Below are 27,910 nucleotides of genomic sequence, written 5' to 3'. Positions count from 1 at the left end.
TCCAAGTTCTTATAGTTATGGGCTTAAGTTAATGCATGGGCCGATACCATGAAGAGGAACAGTCCATTTTGGAAAGTAAGGGGACTTTTATGGCTTCTTCCTGGGAAGAGAAATGGTTCCAATAAGTTTGTGACATTATGTTACCAGTGAATAAAATTATTTTTCCTTTTCTTTTTCTTATTCATTTTCTAAATCTGCAAAGAATAAATACTGCTTCATGCAAGAATAAGCATCCAATTCTTCATTTATATTCTATTTTGGTGGGTTTTTTTATGCAACTTCGAATAATAATAATGATCATGAAAAGTGGAAAACATTACAATCATTTTATTTTTATCTTATTTTGTTTATTTGACCTGCATGTAATAAAAAATCATCTATAATAAGTGAATAAAGTAATGTTTACTTTGTAAAAAACAAAGTAACAGTAGAAAGATCCATAAGAAATACTATGCTTTTTTTGTACACATATTACTAAAAGTTTTATCCGTGCATTACACGGGGTATATTAAACTTGATTACTTGATATTTATTTCTTAATTTTAAAATAATGTTTTTCATATTGATATAATGTATTTCTTAAAATATTTTTATAAGTTTTAGTATTTCATAATTTCAATTAATGCAAATTAAATAAAAAGAGTAAGTGATATCACCTCATATCATGTTAATATTTCTATAAACGCATCTTCATATGACTTTTTAAAATTGTCAAAATCTTAATAAAGAGTTTGACACAAATTGAGGGTCCAATGGACTCTCTATTTTTTAAATTTAGAATAAAAAAAATTATTATACACAACTGTTGCGCCATGTCATCCGTGAAACAAACCAATGGTGCGTTAGCTATGTGGAAAATTTAAGAATAAAAAATTAAACAATAATTAAAAAAATTTCCTATCGCAAATGACTGATGGTTTGATGTAAATATGTCATGGCACACCAATGCATATGATAAACACTCTTAGAATAAAAAGTGAAAATGGCTCTCCACACGTAGATAACCATTTTCACTCTCTACTTTGTTTTTCAAGAGATAAGATTTCAAATTTAAAATAATAAATTAGTTATTTTTGTTTAAGTGATATCACCTCATATTATATTAGTATTCCAATAAAAGCATCTTTAAATGACTCTCTAAAATTGAAGCGCCTGAATTTCTCACCAAGATCCCACCATTTTTGTGACGAATTGCCGACCGACAATCCGTCGCTAATTGGAGGGATCTAAATAGAAGATGAAGTGTGTATCAAACAAAAACTAAATAGTTTAGGGATAAAACATATACTACGTTTTTTCCTATGTGGCGTTTCATATTAAGGTAAAACGTCTTGATTGGAAAGTGTAACCACGCGATAGACGGACTTCCGCGAAGGGACCAAAAAAGATGACAAATAAAAGTACATGGCAAAAGGATCCAAATAGACAATGAAGGGTGTATTAAATAAAAAATGGATAGTTTAGGGATCTTAAAATGGGTTAATCCAATGAATAAAGGATTAAAAAAAGGCTGATATATGGAAAAATAAAAATCCAAGGGCTAGAAAGTAAAAACAATGATTAACCAGGGTTAATAACGCTCTATCTGTGCTCTTAAAAGAAAATCTCCAGACTTAGCATAAAGGACGCCAATTCCTCGACCTCAGGTTTACACATAGCAAAGTTGTAAAGAACTCAAAATCCAAAAAGAAAAGATGTCTGATGAAGAACATCACTTCGATTCAAAGGCAGATGCTGGTGCCTCCAAAACTTTCCCTCAACAAGCGGGCACTGTTCGCAAAAATGGCTATTTAGTTATCAAAAATCGCCCAACCAAGGTGAAAAGATTCTACTTTTTGTGGAAATTGGCATCTGGGTTTGGTTTTTCTTTGTCAGATCTTTAATGGGTTCTCTTGCGTTTTTTCTTTAATATAATATATAATTTAAAGTTTTGTTCTTTTTCCTTATTTTTCAATTGCAGTTTTGGTTATTTTTATGCATTTGTTTGTCAGTTTTTCCTTGATTTAAAGTGTGTATGTAATTTAGACTGATGTTGTGTACTGGGTGTTGTTAATCGTTTTGTGGGTATGCAGTTTTATGCTTGTTCCTTTTGTGTATGTTTAGAGGCTAGAGATAATGCTTTGGGATCTTCTCTTTGTTTTATGCTTTAGTTATTAGAGGCTAGAGGTTTTTTTTAATATAGTATAATCTTTTGTTTGTATCAAGATATATATTGTGAAACCATTATCTTAAAGCCGATAATAAAAGACTTTATGAGGTTCACATCCTGCCTGTGTCTCTGTCCTCCATCTTCTTAGTATCATATAAATGGATTGATCATATGGGTGATGACCTTTTTGAATACGACGGGCATGTCTTTGCGGATGCTTACCTCACGGAGAATCATAATAATTGATTTAGGTTTCATTCGAGAATTGTCATTGCCAAATCATTCAGCTCGTATTAATCTAGATGTACATTAGAGACTCCTTTACATTAGGCTCTATCCCCAGTTTTGCTCGCTTAAGAGCCAACGGTACATTCTGGGCATTAGTCTTGTAGCTTCTATCTACTCTTATTTTGACTGTTCTGTTGTGGTCATAATGTATTTTCATTAACCATATCAAGCTACATAAAAGCCAGTAGTCAAAAAGTTTTTGTGATAGCAGTCCTATTGGGTGGCTGTTTACATTCATAAGTCGTGGAAAATACGAGTGGTACTTTATTTGTTTACTATAATAGGCAGCTGCTATGCCGTGGCAGTGTTATCTTTGATTATTTCAATTTATGAGCATTTGTGTTTATGCTCTTATTTCTTACAGGTTGTGGAGGTTTCAACTTCTAAGACTGGGAAACACGGACATGCTAAGTGTCACTTTGTGGCAATTGATATTTTCAATGGAAAAAAGCTGGAAGATATTGTGCCTTCATCCCACAATTGTGATGTAACTATGTTTCCGACTTAGTCAACTTCTTAATCATATTTGTCTTCAAAATAAATTTCCTGGCGGTTGGTTTAACTATTTTTTTCACAGGTTCCTCATGTTACTCGTACTGATTATCAGCTGATTGATATATCTGAAGATGGCTTTGTAAGTATAACTTTTTGTTTGAATGTCTGTTTTTAGGCAATGCTGTTAAATCTTGTTTAGAAGATGATTATTTAACAAGTTCATTGGGACAGATGATCACTTTCACCATTAGTCCATCTAACCCCATACAACAACTTTCTTTACCACACTTGCTCGTTATGATGTTCCTCCCTACCTTGGTTACTTTCAATTTGAATACGTGATATAAACTTCCTTAGGATTGATTTTAATTTCCCCGTGCAAGAAGTGGAGTTTGAAATTAATTATGAAAATCTGACATTTAAGTTTTGCAAATTTATTTAATAGAAACACTTGAACTGTTGACAATTTCATCATTTAGACATAATCTCTTACTAGGAGCTAGGAAGCTCATAAATGATAGAACATTAATAGTAATAGTCGGATTCTCGGATGTAATCATGAAAGAATGTTCGTATATTTGAGTCAATATTGTTAAAATAGTATTTTTAACATAGTCATGTTGGCTGACTTTGGGTTGACACCATCTAGGTGAGTCTTCTGACTGACAATGGAAATACCAAGGATGATCTGAGGCTTCCGACTGATGACAATCTGCTTTCCCAGGTATTACGCATCCATTTTTTATTCTAATACTTGTGTAGGTGACTCATGCCCTTTAGTTTACGGGCACAAAGTTTTATGAACTCCATCTTTATCTTTGAGCATGTTGGTTTTCACTTTTCATAATACTGAAAATTACTGTTTTGTGTATATGCGTAGCTTAAAGACGGATTTGCTGAGGGAAAGGACCTTGTGGTGTCGGTCATGTCTGCAATGGGAGAGGAGCAGATCTGCACCGTTAAGGAGGTTGGTCCTAAAAACTGAAAATGATGCTATAGTATTAGCTATGGCTGATGGATGAACTATGCGTTCGAGGAAATGGAGCACGGGAGTGCAGATATTATTTAAATGTACCTAAAAACTTGTATTAAGATGGTGATTTTAGCTATTTTAATGGAGACTTATATGGTGTGTAATGATGGAAGTGGGCAGGGAAGTGGATATGCTCATTTCTTGATGGAGGGAATATAATTAAGTGTGAGTAACATAAAATTGATGAAGTATTGAGATTAATAAAAGGTATGTCCCATGTCCATGTTTCTTCCTCAGTTTAGTGTCTGACAATGATTAAATTTGCTGCTGAGTTTGAAAATTTGTTGCATTATCCTGTAGTCTTTTAGATGTGTTAAAAAGGTAAATTTGTCAACATTTAAGCCAAATCATGAAATAGGTAATTTTTTGCTTTGGTTCATGAAAAAGATATTCATATTCTATAGAATTGTTATAATGTCTTTTCCATTCTTTATGAAAAAAATATTTCATTGCATAAACTAGACATGACCTTAGTGATTTTTGGTTTACCATGCCGGATCCTCGTGTAGCTGATTGTGAATTGTAAGTATTAGTAATTGGTGCTATCTCCAATCGTGAAGGCGCGAGATCATCTTTAATTTTGTGTTCTTGACGCTAAATTTTGGAAAAATTAGTAATCTTTATATAAATACAGGGATGATATTTAATTTTTCTTTTATATTTTATAGAAGAAAAATTAATTAGCAGTGTATGAACTTTTTTAAAATTTTGTTTTGATGTTTGAACTATTATTTTTATATTAGTGTTTTTTTTTAAATGAATGAAACAAGTGCTTTTAGCCATTTTTTAGTGATTAGTGTGTAAAATGATAAAAATAACTCTCATTTCATTTAGATTTATACGTTATATTAGTTTAAAAGAATAACGGTTGTGTGCTTAATGATATTACTTATACTCATGGAATTAAAATGTCAAACCATATTAAGACATTTAAAAATTACTTGTGGTCTTATTAGTAGTTCAATGATTGAAAGATGACTAAAAACACTTTACATAATTGGAATACTAATTTAAAAGAAGTCAAAATTTAGACATCAAAACATAAGATTCAAAAAAGTTTAGACATCGCTAGTATAATTTATTTTTTAAAAATTAAGCTGACCCGTTTATATAAGAATTTCAATACTTTTAATCAGTCTGTTATCATAAGTGAAGTCCCTTCGTTTTGTATCAGAAGAGATGTTTCTTCGGTTTGTATTAGAAGTAAACTGAATATATTACCATCTCCAAACTGAAAATTAATATTTTTTTTATATTGTCAAACCAAATATTGCTGAATTTGTCAATTCTGTTGGATTTTGCACACCCCAGTCGCATTCTAATGCTCCTTCTGCATTCCATCAAACTGATTGTTTAAGGTGTTAATAGTGGTAGGAGTATGGACTAAATATTCAGGCCATGATACAATTCCATTTAGTTACTATGAGAAAAAAACAAACTTTTCTAATCAATGTTTTGGTTTCTTCTCTTCACACTTTTCTTCTCATTCAAAACATTAAGCTTGAACAGAAAGCAAAATAATATAGTAAACCATATTTACTATTGCTAAGAATGTACACTGTTTTGACAAATATTGATCACTTAATCAACAAAGTTACTATGAGGAAAAAACAAACTTTTCTCAAGATTAAAAATCACTTACTTTATAAATATTTGATAAGAATTATATACTGTATGCATGCCATACTAATTAATGAGGAAAAACTGATTAAGAGTAATAGAACCTCACCAAGTTATAATGAGGAAATTTTAGTTGGATAAGAGCTTCCGTAGATGTAACAGATGCATCCCCAGAACGTTACGATCAAAGACAGAATCTTGAAACCACTCATCGGATCACGCAGTATAATTACAGCAGCAACACTTGTGAGTGGTACCCTCACAGCATTCAGAACACCAGCCAGTACAGTGGAAGCTAGGAAAAGCACAGCAGTGGCTCCTAATATCCCCAACTGAAACGTAATCGTGCCCCAGACGAGAACTAATACATAAGCAGTCTCGCCACCTACAAACGTTTTCGCCTCAGATTTCATTTCTTGAAAGTCTTTATTCACAATGACTCCTATTGTAGTAAAAATAAAGCCAAATAATGACACCATGATCTGTTGCTCCAATACGACATGGAACGATCTTCTCCCTAATAACTTGACGAAAAGCAATTCCGAAAGCGCAAATATCAGACCGTGCAGAGCAGATCCCAGAATATCCCATAAATACCCCATGAAATACTGACTGTCGCTTACGTTGTCATATCTATCAGAATCTGAATCCAACGCAACTATGACCATTGCAGCCGTAATAATCACAATGGCATTAATCATTGCAGCATTCAGTTTGTTTTTGACAATTAGATATCCAAACAAAGCAGAAAATACCAGAGATGATGAAGCCACAAGTGCAGAAGTTGATGCCGGGAGATAGGCATAGGCATATGCATACATCAGGTTATCGGCAGCGCTTAAGAATCCGAGCACAATATAAGCAAGAATGAGTTTTAAAGTGAGGGGAGTAGGATAAGTTCTGCAATAGAAATAAGTGGGAAACAGAATTATAGCAGTAAGAGGCCAACCAGCAACTGCAACCCATGAAATGATCCATTTGCTTGTACCTCCATTAGCATAATAAACACGAGATAAAATACTTGAAGCAGGAAATGCTATGAGCATTGCTGCAGTGCTTAGAAGGAGAAGAATCCAGTGTGAGATTGACTTTCTTCTATACGCTTCTATAATCCGAGTCTTCCAGGTTGAAATTTTTTCCCATAATGAAATTGATTTGGAAGATTCTGCAGATTCCGCAGGTTCCAGATCATCCATTCTTCCCTCTGAAATATTTTATCAGGCATTACAAGTGAGAACAACCAGAAGATACAGTATCACAGTCAACTACATTTTTATAAAGGATGGAGCGTAGAAAATCTGATTTCACAAGACTTATATAGCATGGAAACAGAAAATCTAATTTTATGCAATTTGGTAATTACCTACAAAATTTTGCTTCCAACTTGTTAGTTGTTACCTATCTACAATACTTCCTACTCCAACCGAGTTAACACAGATCGGAAGTAAATGAGATCGAAAGTACTTATCTCCATTAACTCGTCAGTATAAACTCTACACCGAAGAATCATTTTCACAATCTAGAATTCAGGTTGATAATCAGAATAATGCTCTACAATACTACTGCATATTTAGTATCATACATGCAAGATGAACTGAACAACTACTTTACAGAGTCTATAAATACTCAAGAAAATAGAAGAAATCTCCCCACGTTCATATACTACCTTTTAATATACATTTTTATATCTTATCTCATACCCTAACAGTATTTGAGTGGTGCCAAAAAAAGCCTAGATTCACCTCAATTATACAATCTTTCAGGCTATACACAAATCAAAACCATTGATGACTGTATCACAACCTGTCTACAGCATGAAATAGGATTTCACAAAAAAACAAATGAAGAGATCATCATCTTCACCTTTCAATTAATAAAAAAAGCAGCAGAATTATTGAAAAAAGGGGTAACTAATAAAAGCCTAAGCAGCAGCAGCTCCATTAATTCATTTCATGGTTGAAACATATCAAAAAATAATGTTCCTATATTATGCAACAGTGACAACAAACGATTATATTTGAAGAAATAGCAGAAACCCAGTAAACTTCTGACGCTAAAAAAGAAACCCAGATAGCAAAATCACATAATTTAACCAATATAAATTTTGTAGCTTAACCAATTACCTGACTCCAAAAATGGATGTTCCAGCATGAAGTGAAAAGAGTGATATTTTGTTCTTTTGTTAAAGAGAGAGCTGAGAAGGAAAATTTTCAGCTGTTAATGAGGCAATAATTCTGTCAATGACCATGCAAATGATGTGTATATACACAGAACCAAACAAAAAGATGAGGCTGGATTTTGGTTGTACAGAGACCAAATTATTCTACAGTTTATAGGTTTACGAATGCTATTAGGTACCTACTTTCCTGTAAAAGATGCTATGCAACTTATGCGTTCCACTCATCACTCTATCTTTTCCTGGTGGCCAACTTAAGTGCTAAATCTCCCCTCAATTTACAAATGTTGCTCAATTAATATAATTTTTTTTATCAAATTAATTTTAAATTTGGCTTTTTACTATTTATTTCATTTTTACATCTCATTTGGCGTGTTTCTTACTTTTATTAATAATTATTATGCCAAAACGGATAGATCGATAAAAAAAGAAAATAAATTTATGACTAAATTGACCATGAAATTAAAATATGTGCTAATTGACCATTGCTTGCAAGTTCATGATACAAATTTCATTTACGTCGACCAATTAATAGAAATAAGGCTTAAATAATGTATCTTTCCAACTTTTTTTGTTTATGATCTAAATTTTTAAAATTGACAATTTTTCAAATTCGAGTAGAAAAAAGTTCGAATATTCTCGTTGTATTGTTCAATTTATCTTTTTACCGAAATTGTTTTACGTAAAAAGAGTATAGGAGTTGCGTGAATAACGTGATGACGTGGTTTGAATCTAGACTCAATTATAGAGTTAAGCTGTTATTCAAAAACGTTGAGATATTAATGTATTGTCTTAATCACCAAAAAATGCGAAACTTTTACGCCTTGTGTCAGTTATAGCTAAACCTTTAAAAATCACCAAATTTAGCCAAACCTTATATGTTCTGTTTCTTTTTCAGCCATTTTGAATCGAACCGAAATTAGTCATATCACTTCCAACTCAGCAAATTTAGCTGACATGGCACATCTCAAACCACTAACCCAACTTAACCAAACCAAATAGTTAACCAAGTAAAACATAATCCAACTAAATCAAATCGATTATTATTTATAGTTTAATTATCTCAATATTACATATTTTTTTAAAAAAAAATCGCCGCCACACTCTTTCACCTAGCCCTCCTTTTTCCGACTCCGACGAATATTCAACGTAATTAATATTTCCTAATTTAATATACCAAAATTTTAATTAATATTATATAATTTAAATAATTTCACAAAAATCATTTTTTTTAATTAAAAACTATTTTTTTAAATCCGTTCATATTCCTCGTGACGAACCCGCCACAGAAAATCGATCGCCACCAAAATCCGCCACCGAAAATCGATCGCCTCCTCCTTTAAGAAGGAGCAGATCTGGCGAGAGAAGGAGAATAACGCTAATAAATGACTCTATATTTTAATTTAAACGACATTTATTAATTAATAGGGCTATATTAGTATTTCTCTTTATAAATTAAGACAAAAGAAGCACTATCTTAATATGTGCAATATTGATTAAATGGACAGTTAAAAGAGAACAAAAAATGTAATAAAATCTCACCAAACACGTACTCCCTCCGTCCTTATAGAGTTGTCCACTTTGAGAAATTTTTTTGTCCCAAAACTCTTGTCCACTTTCAAAAAGTAACTAATTTTTACACTCAATTTTCCTATATTACCCCTATTTAAAATCCAATAATGAAAGTAAATTAAAAGTTGACCCTATATTAAATAGGTCTAATGTCTTAAAAAAACCCCGACCTTTTAGCCCCTTTTCAATCATACCCTGACATTGAAAATTTGTCAATTTTACCCTATTTTGCATTTTTGTGTTTCAATTGTATCCTGAAAAATTAAATTAACGTCTTTTTCGTTTGGAAATTTGTTTAAAACATTCTCCATGTCTAACATATATTAATTGTACGTTTTTAAAATTTATTTAAATTTGGTTAAATTAATTAAGAATTTAAGTTAGTGTTAATATGATTATGGGTTTTAGTTAGTTTTTAAAAATAAAGGACTTATTTGTACTTTTTTGAATAAAAAAGAATTTAATTTCATGTTTAAACTTAGTTAATTGAATGATTTCATCATTTAAGTTAAAAAATTAACAAAAATTAAAAAATTGGGGTACAATTGAAAATGGAAAATTCAAAAGTGGGTAAAATTGACAAATTTTCAACGTCAGGATGGAATTGAAAAAAAAAATTAAAGGTGAGAGTTTTTTGAGTGATTAGACCTATTAAATAGGGGTAAGACAATAAAAGTGAGGAAAATTTTACAAAAATTATAAACAATAATTGCTTTTCATAAATTGTGTGATAAAGGAGAAATTTTTAGGTAAACTCGGTCCACCACGTCATCCGTGGACTAAACCAATCATATAATAGCACCTCATTAAAATGAGGGTATTCTTGTAATATCATCTATACTATATATAAAAGCACGGATGGGGGGGGGACAGACAAATTTACTGAATAATCCTTTTCAGTTTACTACTAAATAAATGTTTTATAGTCATTAACTAATTAGTTATTTAATTAATCACTATTGTAATTAAAGTCCTAATTAGAATAGGTAGCTAAATTATCTCCAATTTAATTTTTAGTATGTAAAAAATAACTAAATTGTCTCCAAATTAGTAGGAATACCTATCTTTTAGTTTGATTGAACTACAAAATTAAAATATTATATATGGTCAATATATTATTATTTGAAATTCTATCTTATTATTTTTAAAGATATTATTAATAAAATTAAGTTAATTATTTAATTATGATTATTATAAAACCAAAAGAAGAATAAATTAAGTATGGAAAAAAAATTTAATAACCGAATATATTATATTTATTTTTATAAAAATTCTTAACTAATTTAATATTAATTATAAATAAAAAATTGATATATTATGATTATTATAAAACCAAAAGAAAAATAAATTAAGTATGGAAAAAAAATTTAATAACCGAATATATTATATTTATTTTTATAAAAATTCTTAACTAATTTAATATTAATTATAAATAAAAAATTGATATAATTATAATAAATTTACTAATATGTTCATTGAGGAGTTACGTTACGAGCCACGTGCATAGCACGTAATGCAAAACTAGTTATTCAAAAGTGTATGCAAATAACAAACGAAATTACAAGAATACCCTCATATTAATGAGGTGTTATAATATGATTGACTTAGTCCACGGATGACATGATAGACCGAGTCTATATAAGAATTTCTCGTGATAAAGATAAAATTGACAATTCTATTGAGACGAAGGGAGTATAATTTATCAGTTACCAGCTAACCGCTACCGGGTACAAGAAACGCTGAATCAAACGGACCATAGTAAGCAACGTTCTAGATTAATAATGACAAATCAATGTCACTACTGCACAATACACATGCACCTAAAACAAACTCAAAAGAAAAGTAAAAGGCTAAATGTATATTTATATCCTTAAATATTAACTCTTCACTCAATTACACACCTCAAATTTAACAATAACTATTTACATATATAAATTTAACTTTTCATTATATTTAACATGTTTTTAAAAAATGACCATTATTTAATGGATAAAAAACTATTTAACTTCCTAAAATTTAAATAAATAATTTTTATTTTTTAAAAGTAAATTAGATCAAATGCTTAATTATATCTTAAGTTTAATTTTTAATGATTTAACCCTTCTTCGTATTTATATTTATTAATAATTTTTAAAACAACAAATTGATAACAACAACTCAGGTTATTACTCTATTATTAATTATATTATATATAAATTAATGAATTTAGCTAAGTCTTCTTTTTCTAAAAAAATTATTATAAAAGGATTATGCATTTTTAATATTTATGCATATAATATAGAGTAATAATGACTAGAATAAAAGTGTTTAAGTGAACATGAATCGGTTAACCGGTTCATGAGCATTATTTATAAAACTGTTCTTAATATTATAATTTTTAAAATTAAAAATCTAAATCTCAAATATAAACTGGTTAACTATTTAACCGGTTAATCATTTAGAATTATTTAAAATTTTGATTTTACGTCTTTTAACCATATAACTATAAAAAGATAAGAATTTAAAAATTTAAATTTTATAGAATCAAATTTTAAGTGTAGCCTAATACGAAACTATAATTCTATTCTCTATTTTTAACAAATAAGAGTATAAATTACTTATAAACAAGTTAATCACCGTGTTTTTTAAAACTTCAAATTTAAATCTTAATCATTAACCATAAAATTTAAAAATATCAAATCTAAATTTTGAAACAGCCATTAAATGTAATAAAAAGTTAAATTTTAGTGTTGAAAGAATTAGTATTATAAAATTTAAAGTGTATAATTGATAAAAACGTTAAAATGAAGGATCATAAATAACATTTGGACAAAATTAAATAAACGTCTGATTATGTCAGAATCGAAGTAACAGCAACAAACAGCCAACTACGCTGTTAAAGAATACGTCAAGTCAACAGAAGAAACGCGGATCCTCTCTCACCTAAACTAACGGAGAAATTGACGGCATCTGTTATCCGCACTCACCCAATAAATAAATAAATAAAATAAAAAAACCACCCCGGAGTCAATTCTAGTCAAGGACACTTATACCCTCTTAACCCCACCTTTTGTCTCTCTCACACTTCTTTCTAAAAAAAAAAACGATTCCGACATGAAAAATCCGATACCCACTGATTAAAATCGGGTCTAAATGTTTTTCTGACTATAAAAATAAATTAAAAAATGAACTGTTTTTGAAGCTTTACTCTCTGTTGGAATTGGAAATGGCAGACAGTGAGAGCCTCGAAGCTATCCATGTACGACAACTGCAAAAACGACAAGTTGGTGAAGAAAACGACGTCGCTTTACTAGACGAAGAAGAATTAGAAAGCGACGACGAAGAAACTGATGAAGTAGAAGGGAGTCAACTGGATCAATTTGCCGAGTTGCATCAACAGCAGTTATCGAGTACTCAAGTGGACGATGAGCTGTGGGGGCCGCAATTGGGAGGTTTACCGGCGGTTCCGTTACCGGAGAATGATCAGCGTGTAGGTTAGTCTTTTTTTGTTTGATTTTTGAGATTTTATTTAATCTGTTTCTTTTTGAAGTGGAGTAATGTTTGTTTGGTTGGTGATCTAGCAGGTTTGAAGAATAAGAATAAGAATAATATTAATAATTATTCAGCTTCGGAAACGCACGTGATTGATGCTCAACTCAAGGTGGTTTTCATTTTCTGGTCTTTAGCTTCATTAATGTATTTATTGATTATATGATTTATTTTATTTACTTATTTATTACTTTTTCTATTTTTGTTTAGTTTAAAATTTGTTTGCATGAATTCGAGGATTTATATTAATATTTTTAGGATTTGATTATGATTTGTCAGTGACATACTTGGATTAGGGTGTATTGAATTTTGTTTATCTAGGACAGGTTTATTATAATTGTAAGCACAACTAGTTATAAAACGGCATAGAGGTTCACACATCCTAGTTTAAGGTTTGGATCACAGGTCTTACAGTAAGGAAAACTGAGATGGAGGATAAAGCATGTCAAACGTTGAAATGCTTAGCCATTTTTTGAACTGTTGGAACTAGGAATTTGCCGCTTAGAAACTTTTTGCAGCGTAACAGAAATGTTTTTTATAATTTGGTCTGCATTAAATTATAGGGCTACAAATTTTATTTTGTCGATAATCTTGGGGAAGTTGTAAGACTTTAATGAGAAAAGCGAAGAGAGGGTGTTGACATCCTAGAAGTTTCTGTAAACATTGACCAGGCTTTACATTTGAATCAGTGAATATTTTATTGCTAGAAGTATAGATCGAGTTCTCCTGAATTAATGCAATCAACCATATCGACGATGAGTATTTTTATTAAAACATGTATGAAGAAGTTAATACTAATTAATAGACAAAAGGAATCTATCCACTTCTCGCTTCTCTTGTGGAGTAGGATTGTTGCATCTTAATATACCATCAACTCTCTTTCTTAATGATGTGCTAGTGTGTTGGATAAAACCTTTGACTTAACATGAGAGGAAAAAAATAATGCTGTAATCTTTCTTTGACAGCAAATTCATTCACCAATTTTTTCTAGGCTTTTAACAAAGTAAATATGCCAAAAATTAAGGAAAGACTGATCAGAATAAGTAAAATCAAAGAATTATCTCATCACTCTTGATTATTTCTCATGCTAAAGTGTGGGAGCCATATGTCTCAGAACTATTTTTTTGCACTCTCTTCATCCAAGGCTCCAACAGCGTTGTATTGCCGCCAATCCATTCTCCCTATTTATGATTCCCAAATTTCCATTTTTACTTGGGATTTCTGATGAGCTCTATTGTTTCACATCTTTTACTTTACCTCAACAAACTGCAATATTAAAAAGATGAAGGAAATATATAGAAACTCTTATCTTGGGTGGAAAAATAACAAGGTACTGACATACTGTTATACATGTTGAGGTTCCAACAGTTAAAAAATTTGAAAGCTGAAGAAATAGAATTTGGAATAGACTTGTATGCAAAAATACAGATGTTTTATTATATACATAAAACCTGGAGTGGAGGATTTTTAGTTCTTGATCTGGGGTTTAGCTTTAATAAACCCTGTCTGAAAACAAAATTGAATAATTTGATAAAAGGAAAAATGTAAAATGTAAAATTTAAATTTTCAAGGAATATTTATCACTTGTTTGGGTGAATTAGTTCCAATTGCGGCTTGAACTTGAGAGTTTAGGCATGGAGACGTCTCCAGTGGAACTAAGAAGTCACAATTCTCTTAGGCTGGGTGCTTCTTTTGAACTTGGTCATTCTATTTGTAGAGACTTGTAATTAAGCCTTTGAAAAGTTAATAGTGTGGTGTGGTTTTCAAATTGGTATAAGTGCACTTATAAGAGAACTGCAGCAGACAAAATGTCAACACTCAACTTTCTCTGTTCTATTTGAATTTCTAAACACTACTGGAATTAACCATAAATGTTGCACGATATTAATGATCCATATTTCCAGATTGTCCATCTCTAGTAGTTGGCTTGATACTTGATTAAGTTGAGCAGCTTTGTTTCTTTTTTCTAAACCAATATGTAATGCTCAAATAGATGAATTTGGGAGCTCTGATTCTGTTCTGTTGAGGTCATTGCATACACGTGGCTTGCTGCAATCGAAACCTGGATAAAAATAAAATTTGCGCAGTGATTTTTCCTGTTGAGTCTGTACCAACCAGCTAATTGCACTTGGCCTGTAATCACAATCAGTATCCTATAGTCAAGTGGATTTGTTAATCCTACTCTTTTAGAACATAGACGACTCCTTTTCTCAATCAAAATCCCAAGTCATGAGTGTTTGTAGTAGTAAAGGTAGAAAGAAGGTTTCCATTTGGAGCATGTATGAGCTATATCAATTACATGACACAATACAATATAAGTTGGAGACATGTGCTCAATTTCAAATTAGAAAATGGTTGGTACAACCTTAGAAGACTAGGTTGTGATGAAAAATTAATAGGGAAGGCTGTATCTTCACTTTACTATAATATCACAGTTCTTTGAGTAAATGAGCAAGAGCAAGAGCAAGAACAATTTGGCAAGTCCAAATATATTTACCTGTGATTTTGTTCTCTTTTATATTTATTGGAAAAGCTGCTGTTCTTCTATTTTCTCCATCTGCCTGCAAGATTTGAAACATATAAATGTTAATGTGCCGTATTTTATATAGTATGGCATATTTTTAGGCAAAAACCTTACTGTATGACAAACTTCTAAATTTATGCTTTTTTAAATTGCATTCGAGTCAGGATAATGTTTGATTATTTTAAATAACTATCCATGAGTAAACAATACACCATTTTCACTCCATAAGTAAACATCTACCATATTCATGAGCTTTGGGTGCTTTGTCAAAAGTATTTTAAGGGTGTCGACAATTTTATTGCTGTTCTCATGGTAAATTTTCTTAAAATAATTTCAGGACAAAGATAAGGGATCACAACCAGAAGATTTAGGAAGTGTAAGAACCCAGGGTGCTGAAGCTCAGACCCAAAATAAGCTTCAATCTTCTATATGCCCAACATCCTCGTCAGAACTTTCACCAACTTCTGTTACACAACCAATATCATCTGCACCAAGTCCAACTTTACCAGAACCTAGACTGACCCCTCCCAAGGTTAGTAATAATGCGTGTACACCGAAAGCAGTCAAAAGTATTTGTCTTCCCGTTGTGAGAGTCCATATGCCCGATGGTTATAACTGGCGGAAATATGGCCAGAAGCAAGTGAAGAGTCCCGAAGGTTCTCGAAGTTATTACAAGTGCACTTATTCTGACTGCTGTGCCAAAAAAATTGAATGTACTGATAATTCTGGCCATATGATAGAGATTGTAAATAAAGGAGCTCACAGCCATGATCCACCTCGTAAAAGCAATTGCACAAGAGAAAGCAAAGTTGCTTTGTTATCTACCCCCGTTTTGGACGATAGCATAACAGAACAGTCCACTGGAATGCTTACAGATTCAAATCAAACCACGTTGTCTAAAGAATCTTTACAGGAAATGCCAGCCATTCCCGATAAAAAACGTCAGAATTCAAGTGGATCCGATGAGAATGGAAAATTTCTTATCAAAGAGGAGCATGCCAGTGAACGTGAACCAAAACGAAGGTTAGATCCCTTGATGTGGTTTCCACTGAATTGAAATCTGTATGTGGTGTTTAGCTGTTTCTGATGTAGTGTAAAAAGACGCTGTCAACCTAACTCCAAACTCTGCATTTTTTTAACCAGAGTGAAGAAGGAGAGCTTAGAATGTTCAGGAACTTCCTTAAAACCTGGAAAGAAACCTAAATTTGTCGTCCATGCAGCCGGTGATGTGGGAATTTCAGGTGATGGGTATAGATGGCGCAAATATGGACAAAAAATGGTGAAGGGAAACCCCCATCCCAGGTGCATCTTTTTTTCTTTTTTTTTTCTTTGTTATGCATGGCAAGCTTGATCTGATTCTCTTAAAGATTCAATATGTGATGGTGCAGTTTAGACATTCAAAATCATAGTTGCAGTTTAAGATAAACTGCAACTATGATTTTGAATGTCGTGATTTTTGGTTTATCTTTACTTATCTAATTATAGTATTCTTAATAACTAAAAGGAAAATTTGTTGCGTATCTTCAAAGGCTTGTGCTATTAAGAGCTCTTTGTTCTGGTACAAACTCTTGCTATTAGATTTTGTATTTTCTGGATGTGCACATATTATCTTACTTCTTTTAGATTTTGACTAATGTAATTGTAATACGATAAACTCCAAACTGGTTTAACATTTTCCATTGGGTAGTTTCGCAATACTCTATATCAAACATACATGATGTACTCATTTTATCATGTACATTGGTAGGTGCCATGGTGGGCTTGGAAGGATTTCATGGGAGCTAGAACAGTTTCTAACATTTAACACCTAGTAATTGTGCCATTATCCATTTTCAAGTGCAAATTATTACGGTACTGCTTTATTTTAGGAGTTTGATTTCTGGGGGATCCCCAAAGAAAAGATTGGAATAAAATGAGTTGTTGATACTTTGCATTGAAGGTTGTTCTCCAAAGAGTTCTACCTTTAGTTAGGCTAAAAAGGGTAGAAAAATAGAGTCTTATGGGGTTGGTATGTTTGTGTAGATATAGTATTGCTTCGTTGCTACGGATTTTGATAATAATAGTTCTAACAACGTGTCTTCTCTTTGTCTTGGGTCTTTTGTATACCCAATATGTGTTTTATATATTCCAGCCCTAGCAGGAACTTCAGAGGGAAAGGAAATCGAGTGGTATCTAGCTTTGTGTATGTTGTGGAGATTTGTGAATGAGAGAATTAAATGTCTGAAGTTTTATAGAGCAGAGTTCCTCATTCAAATTTACACATAGTTGAATCTCGACCTACTCATGTTCTGCTGCAGTTGCATCCAAATTATATATCTTGATCTCCCTCAATCTATGGCAGTAAGGCAGCAAGTCTCTAATAATTTCCTGGAGTTCAGTCATCATTGTTAGATAAACCTCCTATCCATAGCCTATAGTTTTTTATTGGTTGATCCTCTGCCAAGTGTGGTTGATGGGATTGATTCTAAAGCTAATTCCCATATTCGTAATCCGGTTATTTAATATTTTTAGCTGTATATTGTACTCTCGCTTGAAGCTAAATTAGTTAACTTGCTCATAATAACCTCCTCATTAGGAAGGTGGATGTGCAAATGAAGGAGAAGCTGAAAAGCCAAGTTAAAGCATTTCGCTTTTTAGGCTAGGCAGTTTGCTGATTGTTACTTGTTACAGCGTCTACTACAGATGCTAGTCTTTCAAGGAGGTTACTCACTGTGTCAGACAATTTAAATGAATGTTGATACCCTGTAAGGCATCATAGCTTCTGGTGAACAGCTGAGAATATTGTTATTTCTTTCAGGTAGTAGGTTGATGCCTTCTGGCTCCTAAATTGGTGCAACTGAACTGAAGCATGTCTAGTTTGAGGTGGCTGGCTTATGGGGAAACGTGTATTTAAATAATCTCCACAAAATAGCTTTCAACATTTAGTTATTCGAGTGTTTTCCAATATCCTACAACAAAACCTATACACTCTTGCAATAGTATTGGCTTTTTATTATTATTAAATGGGTCCTCGGATTGGTAAACTATTCCATTAATGTTAGCAACTTCAGTTTTTGGGCAACTGCATTGGCTTTATGGTTTTGCAATGATGAGACTGAAGTAGGCATATAAGAAACCTTATATTCTTTGCTTTTTTAATTTGTATATTTTTATAGACCTTATGTAGCTTTCAATTTCATATGTTAAGCTCGTTGGTGGTTGAATTTCTTGCATACAGAATATCTTAATGTCTATTAATTGTGGAAGCAGCATTCCTTGGACCCGATTTCATAAACCATTGAAATTTTGTTATTCATTTCTTGATCTGAGTTGCTCTTCCAATTCAATATAGTCTTGGATTTTGTTCTTTGTTCTGATTTCTTACTGTATACAAATAATGCAGGAACTATTATAGATGCACATCAGCTGGATGTCCAGTTCGTAAGCACATCGAAACAGCAGTAGATAACACAAGCGCTGTTATTATAACTTACAAGGGAGTCCATGACCATGACACGCCCGTACCTAAAAAACGACACGGTCCGACAAGTGCTCCCCTTGTAGCTGCGGCTTCTCCGGCTTCCATGAACAACTTACAATTAAAGAAAATCGATACATTGCCGAACCAAGTAAGTTCAACCCAATGGTCAGTTGGCAAGGAAGGTGAGTTAACCAGTGAAAAGTTAGACGGTGGTGTCGAAAAGGAGAAGGCCATTGAATCAGCTCGAACTCTTTTAAGTATCGGGTTTGAAATCAAGCCATGCTGATTCGTCTTTTTCCTGATTATCACATAATAAAAAAATTGTCAGTGTGCTTGAAAATCACGTAGCTGTGTAGATAATGAATAACCACTGAATGATTAGGTTTGATTTATGCCGTTTCTTTTCCTTTTCCTTTTTTTTTTTTGTCTTCTTTCACTTGTTTTTTTCTCGGTCTGTTTAGTTTTCCTTGGGTTAATAGCATAGCCGGTACAAAATCTTTATACTACATTGTTTCAAATTGGTACCGTAGTTTCAATTTGTATATTTTTGAGACTATTTATTTTATTGTTACTCCAGATCAAGTGACCCGGCCATTTTGAGATGACTCAAAGCGGACATGGACACAATTTTTAGCATATTCCAATAATATATGTACTAATTTTGGACAACACGGCATATGATATGTACGAATATTATTAGGATGTGCTAAAAATGGTGTCCATGTCAGCTTTTAGCCATATGCAAATGGTTGGATCCTTTAGTGATGCAATTTAAAATTAAGGTATTAATTTGAAATAAGGTATAACGGTTTGGTACAGTCTATGCTATTAACTCGCCTTAATCTATAGTATTTTTGGAACAGTTCTATATCTGGGTATTGAACACATTTTAGGAAATTTTGTGGACTAATTTAATAGCTATTAGTGTGGGAACATGAAATTGGTTGGCACCAATTTTTTTTCCTGTATCTTGGTTGGAGACCCAATTCATTTCAAGATTTCCATTTCAGGACAGTTACACTAATTAATTTTGCAGTGGATCGAAAATTATTAAGATTGGGTAGTTGGTAGCTTTAAAGGTACAGGAAAGTTTTGTCAAATAATAAAATTACTTTAAAAATGTATGAGTGTAAAAGAAAATTTTACTTTAAGTATTGATAATAATAGACAATTGTGCAAAGGAGCTTGCAGAAAATAAAGCAACTGGAGGACATGAAGCTGGAGGCAGTACATGCACATTTTGATGGTAGTAGTAGTAGTGGGGCAATCCCTTGCATTGAAGGCTTCTGCTGCTGGTGGCACCACATATCAACCCACCAATTGATTTATTGTCACCATTAATCAATTAAAGCATTTGATAAATTTTATTACCCTTTAGTTTTTTTTTTTTTGGATAACTGCTATCAATCCTTGAGGTTAGATTAGAAATTTTGTTTTTCCTTGTATTTTTTTTAAATATTTTTCAAATATTAAAAATTATAAAGAATTTCAATTAAATAAAATTAAACTACTAAGAAAAAAACTATATTTTCAAATGCAAAGTGGGTTATTTTAACCTAATTTCATATCGATAGATCTTTTCTCTTTCACATGTCATTTACGCCTAATATCATAATAAATTCAAACATTTGTGGATTGTTGCAATTTTAATCAAAACTTTTAATTTTTGTAATAATTATCCAATTTCATCAATTTTAGTCATTTTTTTTCCAATCAATTTAATTTTTTGAATCTTTCACCTCAATCTAATACCGATTAGTTTTAAGTGGTTTTTCTGGTCATTTTTAGTTTCAAACTCATTTTTTTCTCCAACCATTGAAAAATTAGAAAATTTAAAATTAGATTTTTACAACTTTATTTTTTTCAATATTAGAAGATAACATTAAATGAGTTTTGCTAATTGCAAAGTTAATTTATAAATTCAAGTAAAAATTAGAATAATTAAATTGATTAGAAAAAATAGGTTAGAATTGCAACGAAATAATGAAACTGGAATATTATTATAAACATTAAAAATTACAACAAATCGTAACCGAGTAAAGGTGTGCTGGATAACCAAATCAACCTAAGACTACTTTCTTTCATCTTAAGGGACAAAGCCAAAATGTCCTGAAGTGGTTCGATTCAGAAATTTCTTGGCAAGTATTTTCACTGGGCAAATAGCTAGGATGATCAAGGACATTATCAATTTTTAGTAGTTTGGCAGAATAATCATCATATGAAGTTTGGAAAAGATTAAAAAAACTATAGAGGAATTGCCCTCATCATAATTCTCAATGGAGAATCGCATGCAAATGTTTTAAAAATATTGCTGGTACAATTAAGCAACATCGGGGTGTTCTTCAATGAGGAAGATCCTTGAACAAGCATCTGGTTCCGAGTTATTAACGGAGCTGACTTTAAACAACAATTGTTCTTGGCCATTAAAGCGCATTCGATCACTTACTCGGAGAGGGGTATAGCCCTAGATCAGAACTCGGTGATGGTTTCGAAATTAGAAGTGCAGCCACTAAATCGACAGTTTGTTATCTTCCAATACTAAAGCTAATCCAAGATATCAGGTTATGGCCAGAGGGTGAAAAAGAACAATGTAAGGATATGACAGTGTAGAGATTCAAATAAAATATAGATTTTGCCTTTTTCTTATACAATCATTCTGGAACCTTTATTGCCAAATTTCAGAGAGCTTATCTTCATCTTAACTAACTGGTTTTTATCAATCTATTGATATCAACACATAATGTCTGTATTAGAACTATAATTTTTACATTTCGACATTTCATATCTACTTCTGAAACTTCAAAATTTTATATTCATATAAAAAAAAAATCATTTTCCATTTCGGCATTTCTATTTTACAAGGATGATAATTATTTATCAGGCTATTGGCTAGCTGAAAAAGATTGAATCACAAGGCAGGCATCAAGTCAAAAACAGAAAATGAGTTGAAAAATAATAATCTAGATGAAAGAAGAGACAAAAGTGAAAGAAATTGGAGACAGGGTGAGCATCAATCATCATCTAAATTAAAGCTTAAAGAAAGTACAGCCAACAAGCATGTTGTGTACAGAGGGTTCTTCCCATCCCAAGGGGACCCTAACTAATTATGCTTCCCTATCATCAATCTTTGTCACAATTCAATTGACTTCCCAACATTTAATTTTGTTTAGCTGTCTACCACACCTTTCATGGATCTAACCCTTTTCAACTGTACAGAAATTTCAATAGATTCAACTATTTTCAAGGCTCTGACAAACAGGCGCTCTCGACTACACAATCATCGCGTTGATAAATTGGTTTTCAGTAATCTACAATCTAGGAGGAATTCATGATCCATGCAAATTCATCAAATTTTATACACAAAATCATTTCCATAGCTACCTTGAAATTAGCCGTTAATTAGCTATCAGGATAAACTGATGTCTGAACCTGGCCGGTGCTTCATCTGCTGCCGAGTATTATTCCGATGAGAAACTCAATGCATCCATAGCTAAGGAGATTTCAGATTCCACGACACTCTCGGCCATTTTTTCTTCAACCTTTACACCATTTTCTTCTTTCCCTTCTGCGGCATTTAAGCACTCTTGAAATCTAAAGCAACCGATGAGATGGTCATTTGTTAATCCTGCAACTTGCATGAAAGAGTACACAACTGTGGGTCCCACACTGCGGAATCCTCTTCTTACTAGGTCTTTGCTTATAACGTCTGCTTTTGGAGTTTTAACCGGAACGTGGCGAGAATAGCGGAATCTGCTAACTATAGGCTTAAAATTCACAAAGCTCCAAATGTACTTGTCAAATGACTCGAACTCGTCTACTACCTGGAACAAAAAGAACCTGCAAAAAGTTAGTTTAAATAATAATCATGGCAACTGCAGACTTTACAATCACGGCACTAAACTTGAAGGGGGGTAAATTATGTATACCATTAAATTGAATGCACAATCTGCAAGATAGTATTTCTAACTAAGCAGAATTGGCATCTTATTAATGAAATAAGTAGGTTATAGTTGTAATAGAATACGTTTTTATTATACTTCATACATATGCTGAGAGGCAGGACCACTATTTCAACTACTTTTCACCTAACCACCTAGATCTAGTGATCATTAGGCACACATCATGTGTCGTTTACATTCCTGGATAAACATGAAACAGAACATCTTAAAACCCAGAAATATGAATGCTGGCTCAATAAAGTATATCGGTCAAGGAGATGAAAACATAAATAAATCCTAAATCCCACTTGTCAAACAAAGTTAAAAATACAACGAACGAAAAGTTCAACATTTAGCTAAAATTGATAGTAAATTCCAGATAAAAAGATAATAAAAGAAAAATGCAGCACATTTCATATGTAACATAAACAAATAAAGGATCACATGCAGTTGAAACAAAGGAAAGAAAAAATGTGATTTACCTTTAACATTTGCCGTGCATTCTCTATGATAGCACGCAGTTTAACTTCTGATAATAAGGAACTTGCTGTACTACCAGGTGCTGTTACCTTCTTCTCGTTAAATTTTGACACAGCAACTGGATCAAAATCTGCAAAAACTTCCCTGCAGAAAAGAGCTTGTCAGTGAACAATATAACCAATTCCTAAAACATAACAATTTTATCTTTCATTAGTGGAAGAAAAGGGAACAGATGAGAATAAGTAACATGGGTTGTTTGCAGATGAAATCATAAACAAAAGAATCCATAATCGATACAAATACTACCTAAAGATATGTCTTTTGCTTAGAATGGCAGGCCAAGTAAGTTCAGCCAAAGCACCTGACAGAACAAGAAGCTCAAACAATTTCCTGCATATGGACAGATACATAAAACACGTTACTTTTAGAGCAGAGAATCATGTCTGGAAAGACATGACTTCCAGCAATACACGGTTGATACTAATAACTGATAATGATACACATACTTGTCATCGTGCACTGGAACTCCCCATTCTTCATCGTGGAAAGCAGTGTAATATGGGTCTGATTTGAACAAAAGAAAAATCAATCAGCATTAGAATTGTACTGTTGTGGGACAACATCTTGGCGAGTGTTTTTCTAACATGAAGTTTGTCCTAGTACTTCTACACAAAATTCAAATACATTTATCTATAACTTTATCAAACTTGATGTTGAATCATTCCATGTTCATGTATAGCAAGATAGGGTCTCTTTTAGGTTTTTAATGCTGTGTTGCAAATTCAAACATATATAAATTTACACATCCCATTCTTACACCAACTAAATGTAAAACATTGGCTGAAATGTCTAACATCAAAAGCAGGAAGCGGTGGGAGGCCTGAGAATATAAATAGTTACTTATGTTAAGATGAAAAATTGCAAAAATATGAGTTTGTGTTATATAAATAGCTTGCATTTTTTCCTTTGATGGCTGTTACAAAAATACATCAAACCAAAAATAAAAAGAACCAAAATGCTGATTTGTAAAATGAACAGTTATTGAATATGGGACTTATCATGACATCAAATTGTTCTTGTAAATAGCAATTCAACAAGCTTTAAAAATTTGATAAGACGAAATGTTTCTAGCTAAATTTGTCCATTTCTGCAGTAACTTTATGTGTTAGTTATGTAGAAAAATACAGTTAAGTTGAATCATTTTAGGTGGTTTAGCTCAATTCTTCAGAACTCTGCAATCTCTTGATTAACACAATGAGAAACAAAAAAAGCAATTCTAAAATAAACCACAGAAATTCCATTGTGCATTCATTTTGTTGCTTTCAAGGATAAAATGCAATTGCAAAGACATACTAAAAAATCCATACCATAACCTATATAGTAAGGAAACCAAAACACTGAAACAAAAATAGCCAAACAATATTTTCTCTTTACAAGAATAGGTTAAAAAATAGAGTTTAGAGTTCCTAAAAACAAATTGAGACACCGAAACATAGAGCTCTAAGAAGTTTCCGTGCAACATAGGTCATAACAAATAAGGGTATCACTGATTCTGTAAGACTTGGCGGTTCAACATGATAAAAACAAACAGTCTAGGATCAAGGAAACTAACCGGCACTTGGGGTTACCCAGGCACAGGTTTTCTTGGTCTGTGGACCACCGGAAGAAGGCGGTGGAGAGTCTAAACTCCTATCAGAAGCAACGCTTCTCGGCTTTGAAGCATATTGCTTCCTCCTGGTCCCCAAACTATTCGATCTGGTCAACCTCCCTGTAGATGCTCGGCTGTGGAACGAATCGGTGGAAGCATCAGAGGAACACGAAGCATTGAGCGATAAATTAGAATGCAAGAACTGCTCATGCCGACGAAGCACAGAAGTAACACTACTAGAATGCGATTTAGGAGAAAGGGCACCGATCATATTAGCCGTACGTGCCTTCTCCTCTTCACCTAATACAACAGACTTAGGTGATGTTTCAACCTTTCTGGACTGTTTAGAGGCAGGTTTTCTAGCACTCAAAGACCCTGCCTTATTATTTCCGGTGGGTCCTAACACAGGCCTAGTCTCAGAATCAGCTACATTCATTGACCTAATTCTTGGAGCTCCTCCAGACATTTTTAAACACCTTCAACTGATTTTCAAGAGATCTTGAGCCTCTTTCCTTCAGAAAGAGCACCCAATTTTGCAAATTTACCAACTTTCCTCAAATCTTTCTTGAAATTAAACAAACCACCACAAACCCAAAAAGAAAATTCCCTAAAACCCCCATTTTGCTAACAATTAAGGAGTGAAATGAGCAGCAAAACCTTGAAAATCAAAACCACATGTAAGTAGTACACTTGTAATAGACCACATTCATAAACCATAGTCTTGAAGCTAACAGCAACACAGATCTTGGCTTTAAACCAATATGAACTCCTAGCATTGACTAAGAATGCAAAACCCACCTCAGGAAACCTACCAAAACCCTCTTGCTAGTTACCAATATCTTCAAATCAAGCTACAATTAAACCCATATAAAACTTGAAAATGTGGTGAAATTTGAACTTTTTTGAACAAAAGTTTGGGGCTTTTATACACAACTCGAGAGATCAAAACAAATAAAAAAGGATAGTTTAAGGAATTAAATAAAAGAAAAGAGGTTTTGAGCCTCGAAACTCAAAGATTCGATTGTGCATTGTCAAAAACGAGATAGAGAATAGAGTAAGTTGTGTTTTTTGTTACCTCCAAAACAGAGAAAAAAAGGGTTTTTTTTGTGTAGTTTCAGTAATCTTCACATGCTAACATATCAAAAAAAATTAGTACAAATTTTCAAGTGATGCGGGCCCTTGTTCTCTTTTTACAGAAACATTGAAGAAAAATTATTGCACACAACCGTTGCGCCATGTCATTTGTGCAACAAACCAATTATGCGTTAGCCATGTGGAAAATTAAATGATAAAAAAAATAAGTAATAATTAAAAGATTCCCTATCGCAAATGCTCATTGGCTTGATGTAAAAATGACGTGGCGCAACGGTTGCATGGGATAAACACTCAACATTGAAATGCTAATGGGAATTCAAAGGAACTCAAATTCTCTTTTTTTTTTTTTTTTTTTCACTTTCTCCGTGAAGAAAATGAGAAGACAGTGAATTTTTCGAGTGTGAGAAAGTCTTTCGAGGTTTAGTTTTTTTTTCTTTTTCTTTTTGTGATGATGACTTGGATATCCGGTTAACTTCTGTATTTACCGGATATACCCGGTGATTTCTCTGCTGCTTTTGCTTGTGTTTGATAATATTCTCCTGTCAAAAATAATTGTAAAATTTCTTTATTTGTCTAAAAGTTCAAAAAATTGGTTAATTTGTAAATAAATTGTCTCCATTACTGGACTTTAAAATTGGTTGATGTATTTAGAAATATTTTCAATAATTATATAAATAATCTGTTTTGATCACACTCTAAACAATAATCTTGTACTGATCTAAATATCTAAATAAAAATTATATTTATCGTTTAAGACGAGGCTGTAGATTGTTTCAACAATTATACCAGTGTTGTAAAAATAAATAATAAAAAAATATAAAAAAAAAAACAAGAAAACCAAAATAATGACTCACTATTTCACATAATGCAATATTAATTAATTTGTTTACTTTATTACAATTTTCCTTTCATAAAATACCAGCTCCCATTATTACTTTTCAACCAGCACCACCATCCTCCCAAATTAACACGTGTCTACCAAATCACACATGTATCTTGCCCTATTGATTTCCGTCTGCTTCTAATTACCGTCATCATTCTCTACCATCACCATTCTCAAACTTTTTACCAGCCACTCTCTGCTGGAAACCTCGTCCCTAGCAAGTTACCGAGCTCGCCAGTCGGAAAGTGATTTCTTCACTTTCTATTCAATAATTAAATCCAATCCCATTATCAACGTTTCTGCCAACCTTTCTAAAATCTCATCCTCTGTTTTTTCACTTCCATTTTATTTTCTATTTATTGGGTTTCTTTAATTCAATCCTCTAATCAAAATCCACGTTTCAAATTCTCAAATTTTCTCATCCGGATCCAACAATTCAAAAAAAATGGAGCTTTTTTTTTTCAGTAACCTTAAATCTCAACCCATATGGTTTCTCGTACTGTTTTCTTTAGGTTCTTTACACCTTTCAATCTAAATCATATACAATCTAATTCTAAATGCTAAAATATTATTATTAATATTTAACAAAAAGTTATATATATAAAATAATTTAAAAAATTGTTCATTATCTCATAAAATATCACTTATTTATTTCTCTCTTAATAGAGAATTCAATCTGTTTTTTGCTGCAGCATAAGGATCTAAAAAATTGTAATTCATATTCAAATTGAATAAAATTTTACACGCATGTCATGTGTTGTCTATGTCGGCATGGGATAGTGGTAAAATACAAATTAGTTGAAAGAGTGTCATTTTTTTAATATTATAATTCGTATGGAAATAAAAAATATTAAAATTAAAATTAAAATATGAGTTTAATATAAGAGTTCCAATTGTATCTTTAGCGAGTAAAGTATAATTGAATTAAAAAAAACAAAGTTTAATTCAAATACAAATTTATTTTTATTTTTAAAAAAGTCTCTAGATCATAAATTGAAACAATTTATTAACTTTAAATTAT

General features: G+C 32.1%; 4 protein-coding genes across 8 annotated transcripts; 2 read left to right on the top strand and 2 right to left on the bottom strand.

Moving 5' to 3' along the window:
• Positions 1 to 1,589: 1,589 nt before the first annotated feature.
• On the top strand, positions 1,590 to 4,201 carry LOC126663214 (eukaryotic translation initiation factor 5A). The gene is made up of 5 exons (XM_050356407.2): positions 1,590 to 1,817; positions 2,802 to 2,924; positions 3,015 to 3,071; positions 3,582 to 3,656; positions 3,813 to 4,201. Exons 1-5 carry the CDS (start codon positions 1,695 to 1,697, stop codon positions 3,915 to 3,917), a joined length of 483 nt encoding a protein of 160 aa, XP_050212364.1. The 5' UTR covers positions 1,590 to 1,694; the 3' UTR covers positions 3,918 to 4,201.
• Positions 4,202 to 5,483: 1,282 nt separating this feature from the next.
• Positions 5,484 to 8,024, bottom strand: LOC126666223 (probable purine permease 5). 2 transcript variants are annotated; one of them, XM_050359229.2, is made up of 3 exons: positions 7,709 to 8,024; positions 6,949 to 7,104; positions 5,484 to 6,789 (listed from the first exon to the last, which is right to left on the bottom strand). In XM_050359229.2, exon 3 carries the CDS (start codon positions 6,779 to 6,781, stop codon positions 5,699 to 5,701), a length of 1,083 nt encoding a protein of 360 aa, XP_050215186.1. In that variant the 5' UTR covers positions 6,782 to 6,789; positions 6,949 to 7,104; positions 7,709 to 8,024; the 3' UTR covers positions 5,484 to 5,698. The 2 variants fall into 2 exon arrangements, with proteins under 2 accessions (XP_050215186.1, XP_050215185.1); XM_050359228.2 differs by lacking the exon at positions 6,949 to 7,104 and having other exon boundaries at positions 7,709 to 8,023.
• A 4,343-nt stretch (positions 8,025 to 12,367) lies between these two features.
• On the top strand, positions 12,368 to 19,262 carry LOC126661939 (probable WRKY transcription factor 32). Of its 4 annotated transcripts, XM_056104338.1 has the most exons (6): positions 12,368 to 12,806; positions 12,894 to 12,973; positions 15,723 to 16,408; positions 16,529 to 16,687; positions 17,133 to 17,195; positions 18,768 to 18,843. In XM_056104338.1, coding segments are annotated over exons 1-6 (1,257 nt in total). In that variant the 5' UTR covers positions 12,368 to 12,538; the 3' UTR covers positions 18,769 to 18,843. The 4 variants fall into 4 exon arrangements, with proteins under 4 accessions (XP_055960313.1, XP_055960312.1, XP_050211780.1 ...); XM_056104337.1 differs by lacking the exons at positions 17,133 to 17,195; positions 18,768 to 18,843 and adding an exon at positions 17,517 to 18,743; XM_050355823.2 differs by lacking the exon at positions 17,133 to 17,195 and having other exon boundaries at positions 12,372 to 12,806; positions 18,768 to 19,262.
• A 2,587-nt stretch (positions 19,263 to 21,849) lies between these two features.
• Positions 21,850 to 26,111, bottom strand: LOC126664611 (uncharacterized). The gene is made up of 5 exons (XM_050357093.2): positions 24,876 to 26,111; positions 23,770 to 23,827; positions 23,570 to 23,653; positions 23,266 to 23,407; positions 21,850 to 22,666 (listed from the first exon to the last, which is right to left on the bottom strand). The coding sequence occupies exons 1-5, from the start codon at positions 25,375 to 25,377 to the stop codon at positions 22,304 to 22,306; spliced, it is 1,149 nt and encodes a 382-aa protein (XP_050213050.1). The 5' UTR covers positions 25,378 to 26,111; the 3' UTR covers positions 21,850 to 22,303.
• Positions 26,112 to 27,910: the final 1,799 nt, after the last annotated feature.

This window comes from Mercurialis annua, linkage group LG1-X, assembly GCF_937616625.2.
Source record: "Mercurialis annua linkage group LG1-X, ddMerAnnu1.2, whole genome shotgun sequence".
NCBI lineage: Eukaryota > Viridiplantae > Streptophyta > Magnoliopsida > Malpighiales > Euphorbiaceae > Mercurialis > Mercurialis annua.
This window is presented reverse-complemented; position numbering and strand designations above follow the sequence as displayed.